The sequence below is a fragment of the Pecten maximus genome, unplaced genomic scaffold (genome assembly GCF_902652985.1).
Source record: "Pecten maximus unplaced genomic scaffold, xPecMax1.1, whole genome shotgun sequence".
Classification (NCBI taxonomy): domain Eukaryota; kingdom Metazoa; phylum Mollusca; class Bivalvia; order Pectinida; family Pectinidae; genus Pecten; species Pecten maximus.
The window spans coordinates 12849-18242 of record NW_022982788.1 but is presented as its reverse complement, the minus strand read 5'-3'; the positions used below and the strand labels follow the sequence as shown (position 1 = coordinate 18242).

At 45.4% G+C, this 5394-nt stretch overlaps 1 protein-coding gene across 1 annotated transcript; it reads right to left on the bottom strand.

The window, feature by feature from the left end:
- Window positions 1-3661: 3661 nt before the first annotated feature.
- On the bottom strand, window positions 3662-4750 carry LOC117320952. The gene has a single exon (XM_033875437.1). It carries the CDS (start codon window positions 4748-4750, stop codon window positions 3662-3664), a length of 1089 nt encoding a protein of 362 aa, XP_033731328.1.
- Between the last annotated feature and the right edge of the window lie 644 nt (window positions 4751-5394).

Sequence of the window (5394 nt, the reverse complement as noted above, 5' to 3'; positions counted from 1 at the left end):
AATACTAACGTACCGTGACTGTAATTTCACGCTTCTTACTAGAATATAGGCACAAGTATCTCTTTACCTACAGCTGTCAAGTTTCCATTGTTGAGCCGGGTAGATTACTAACTACCGCAGCCCAAAACACCCAGCCGTACAATAGCGCGTCTTACGTGGTGTATGCCTTACGTGCTCAGCTAATATACTTACCTTCCATATGAAGGTGTAACAAAGTCGGATTGTGACACACCTCCCCACCATGAGAAATAAACTATATAAAAGTTTTATTTCATCCAAACACACATCCGACAAGTAGAATCTTACAAAAAATCCAAGCTTACGTACATCACACACACAACCAAGTTCTATCTCTTTTGCAAACAACTTTTTCTCTGAACGATTCATTACTGTCGCCCACACCTCTCACAATCTGCTCAAGCAATCTGCAGCAACATTATCTCGACCTCGAATTGCCCGGATTGTGAATCGGTATGGTTGCATCTGTAGCGCCCATCTCATAAGCCGCGAATTTGAACCCTTCAACTTGTTCATGTAAAGTAGCGGTTGATGGTCTGTCTCTAGGATGAAGTGACGTCCATACAAATAACACTCGAACTTCACGATTCCAAACAACACAGCCAAACACTCTTTCTCTATCACCGAGTATGATGATTCAGCTCCTTTGAGCTTCCGACTGGCATATGCTATGGGTAGACGCTCTCCATCTTCCTCCTGTAGAAGAACCGCACCAAGCCCATAGTCAGATGCATCCGTCTGCAAAATGAACTGCTCCTCAAAATTTGGAAACTTCAAAATCGGTCCAGCTGACAGAAATTTCTTCAGTGCGACAAATGATCTCTCTTTGCGACAAATGATCTCTCTTGAGCTTCTCCCCATTTAATCTTATTAGGTTGACCCTTCCTGGTTAGATCGGTTAACGGTACCGCAATTGAAGCAAATTCAGGAATGAATTTCCGATAATACCCGGCCATGCCCAAGAACGATCTAACTTGTTTCTTCGTTTGTGGTATAGGCACATTCAGGATCGCCGTCAGTTTCTCTGGATGGGGAAGAAGACGCTGATCTCCCACGATATGTCCGAGACATTCCAAGCTGTTGTAGCCAATAGCACATTTCTTCGGACGAGCTGTCAATCCCGCTTTCCGCAAACGGCTAAATAACTCTTTCAATGTCATCATATGGTCTTCCCAAGTAGCAGAATGAATGAGTATATCGTCTATGAAACTTTCGACGTCATCCATGTTACGAAGGAGTTTCCTCATAAGACGGCAAAAAGTCGCCGGCGCGTTGACCAACCCAAACGGCATGACACCAAACTGAAATAGTCCTACTGGGGTGGAAAACGCTGTTTTCTTCTTTGATGTCTCCGCCATGGGAACCTGCCAGTAGCCTTTACTCAAATCTAGGCGAGTAAATACGTTATGTCCTGCAAGTCTAGCAAAAATGTCGTCAGCACTAGGCATCGGCTCCGCATCAATTATTGTTACCCGGTTCAGTTGTCTATAATCGATGCAGAAACGATTGCTGCCGTCCTTTTTCCGCACGATCACGACTGGTGCTGCGTAGGGCGAATCTGATGGCTCAATCACCCCCATCTTTAACATCTTATCTAACTCATCCTTGATGGTTGTCTTCATAGCATAAGGGATGTTATGGCTCTTTACGCTCACTGGCTCTTCTGTTGTGGTGCGGATTTCGTGTTCGATTAGGTTAGTGGCACCAGGAACATCCGTTAAAACGTCGGAACACTCGTAAAGAAGACTTTTCACTTCCACCCTTTGTTCCTCGGTCAGATCATTACACACGTCGACGTCCTCAATAAATTCCGTCCTGATTGGTTGAGGAGGAGTAAAACTGTTCCCTGAGGTCACATAAGAATCTACTGATCCTTCCACGTGCTCCTCATCAGAAATCATCGCTATACAGACGACAGAAAACACACCAGTGTCTTCTCTTATTGCAGCGGCCTCGCGTTCAATATACTGCCTCAACAGATTAGCGTGCAGAGTCTTCAACTTCCCGTTGATGTTCACGCTATAGTCCATCTGACTTATCTTCCCTTCGATGATGTAAGGCCCTTTCCACTGCATCAGAAGCTAATTCTTCTTTGTAGGTAACAAAACAAGCACTTTCTGTCCCGGTTTCATTTCCCACACCTTTGCTTTCCGATTGTAATATTTTGCCTGTTTCTCACCGGCTGCTTTCAGTTGCTCCCTAGCTAACTTACACGTGTCTTCTAATCTCTCTCGCAAATCAACCACATACTGATATGTAGTTTTCGTATCTGGGTCAGGTACATGTTTTGTCCACAGTTCTCGTAGTATCATCATTGGTCCTCTTATTGTCCGACCGTAGAGAAGTTCGAAAGGCGCAAACCCCAAACTTTCTTGTGGAACTTCCCGATACGCGAACAACAACGCGTTTACGTATTTGTCCCAGTCGCGAGGTCGTTCCGCACACATCCTTTTCAGCATGGTCTTCAAAGTGCCATTAAATCGCTCCACGAGCCCGTTACACATCGGGTGATACGGCGTCGTTATCAGTTGACGTATTGACAGGAGTCGTGATACTTCCTTCATTACCTCAGATGTAAACTGAGAACCCTGATCCGTTAACACCTCTCGGGGCACACCAACTCGACTGTAGACATCCACCAGGGCTTCAGCTACACGCTCGGTCTCGATCCCTTTGAGTGGAACAGCCTCTGGATAACGCGTAGCGTAATCAACAATGGTTAGGATATAACGATGCCCGCGCTCAGTAGCTGGTGTAAGTGGTCCAATGAGGTCAATGGCAACTCTCTGGAAAGGAGTCTCGATCAAAGGCATTTGTCCCAGTGGTACTTTCCTTACACGACCCTTCGGGAATGTCTTTTGACACACGTCACAAGACCTGCAGAATAGCGTCACGTCTGTTTGCATCCCAGGCCAGAAAAACTCCATCTTGATCCGTTCCTCTGTTTTCTTTGCCCCCTGGTGCCCAGCCATCATACCATCGTGAGCTAAATGCAACACTGTCGGTCGAAACCTTGTAGGAACTACCAATTGTCTGAAAAGCCTTCCGTTAGCTTGTCTTGGACTCTGGAATTCCCTATACAGAAGCCCCTGTCTCACCAAGAACTGCGAATAACCTCCATCTGGTCTGTCTTTCCTTGTTCCCTGTTTCGCAAATTCCCAAAACTTACTAAGTGACACGTCCTGTTCTTGAGCACTCTTTATCTCGTCCGGTGATCCAATATCCTTAGCTGCTCCGGGTACTCGTAGAGGTCGATATGCGATATTACCCTTCTTCTTCTGTGCCCTCGTTTGGACGGCCTGTGCTGAATCACATGGCTTCCAATTCTTGTCAGGATCATCCGCTTTCCTCGCACCATCAATGTTCCCTATCAAGAGGTCATACATTGGACTGTCCATGCACCAAGCTGACACAAATCCAGTGTAGTAAGGTGAATCAACAAACACCCCTGCCATGTGAACTATCTGCTTAGTCCCGTTGGCCATGACACAGGTCTGAGTTTCTCCAGTCAAATCCTCTTCGTTCACAAGACTCCGCCTAATAGCTACACCAGAGCACCCAGTATCACGTAGTACTGAAACAGTCCTATCGCTCACCCGTCCACTTACCACAGGCATCCTACACGGGAAGTCGCAGGCTTGACTCAAAACATTTGAGTTAAGCGCATCGCTACCGTTGGTCCATCTTCCGTCGTACTCATGTCTCGAGAAACACTTTTAACCTGGTTCTTTTTCTTCTGTGGACACTTGAACGCCAAATGATCAGGTGAATTACAAATGAAACATGTCCTTCTCTTACTCTGGCCATCTTTGTCAATTGGCACTTTGTCGCTGTTCACAACGCTGCCTTGCTGGTTCGCTTTAGGGCCATTCCCATCACTAGTCCTTTTCTGACGATCTGGACGAGGCTTCGCTAAACTTGATGGATTCCCTCTTGCGTCAGCGTACTGATCCGCTAACTTGGACATCTCTGCAATACTCGACGGTGTACGTTCCTTTAGGAATAGCATCAGTTCATTTCCGCACGTCTGGATGAATTGGTCTCGAAGCATCAGGTCACGCAAGTCTGCAAATGTTTCCTTAACGCCAGCTAACTCAATCCATCGCATAAAGTAGCTTTCTAACCTTACCGCAAATTGCGCAAATGTCTCTCCCGATTCCGGTCGTCCCCCTCTGAATCTCTTCCGAAATCCTTGTTCCGTCATCTCGAAACGTTTCAAGAGCGCTCGCTTCAACTGGTCATAATCCATACTCTCGGCAAGTGGCATCCGCGAAAATACATCGAGCGCACGACCCTTCAATAATACACTTAGATGAGTTGCCCATTGAGTCTCCTTGTTCCACTTCTGCGTCGTTGCATATCTATCAAACCTTTGCAAGTATGAGTCGATGTTATCTTTCCCGTCGTCAAAATAAGGTAGTTTTGGAGCCTTCACAAAACTTGCAGGTTTTGCCTCAGCACCGATCTGTATTGGACCCAGCTCACTCTGCTTCGCCAATAGTTCCATCTGTCGCTTATGCTCCTGCACCGCCCTTTGCTCTTGAAGAGACGCTTCTGCCTCTGCCACTTTCAACCTCTCTCTAGCCATCTCTAAATCATGCTGTCGTTCTCTCTCTCTAGCACGCTCGTCTCTCTCAGCAGCCTGTTCAGAAACAATGTACTGCATGATCTCCTTACCCTCTAAGCCTAAGGAAGCAGCCAACTCCTTAAGTTCCTGTATACGTGACGACATAATGTCCGAAATTGTTACCATACAACAAATTGAAATACCTACAAATATCAAACGATAAGAGAAATCCACAAACCTGTCTGCTGCGCTGTTTCTGGTTATCCGTGCCTTCGTCTCTCAAGGTTATCCTGAACACACCAGAGCTCAACTCACACTAACTCTTTCCTTGATTACAAACTCAATAAATCACACATGTGGCAATGCAACAGCATCCCACCGCTGCCACCAAAATTGTAACCTAGCCGAGCGATTACCACACATGTATCCAAAATGACAACAAAACTAGGAAGTACATATTTACAATTTCTAATATACACTATAAATACATGCAATATACAATCAATATACAATGGTTATTTTACGATTTGTCACTTTTACAAACCCTCACTTACGCCCACTCAATCATCTTCCGTGATACACTCAACAGGTACTTACACATAGAATCACAGCTACTAATAAATATATATATCTATACATTTATATATAACCAAACTAAACCCTAAAGTCTTTGTAGCAACACATCCTTGTCCATACACAATGTTCGATGAATATATATACAGTACTGGAACTGCTGATTGCCTCGTTGGGTCTGGTACTCCCCACGCTGATGGCGTCAATCCAATACTACAAAGGCCTGATACGACCTA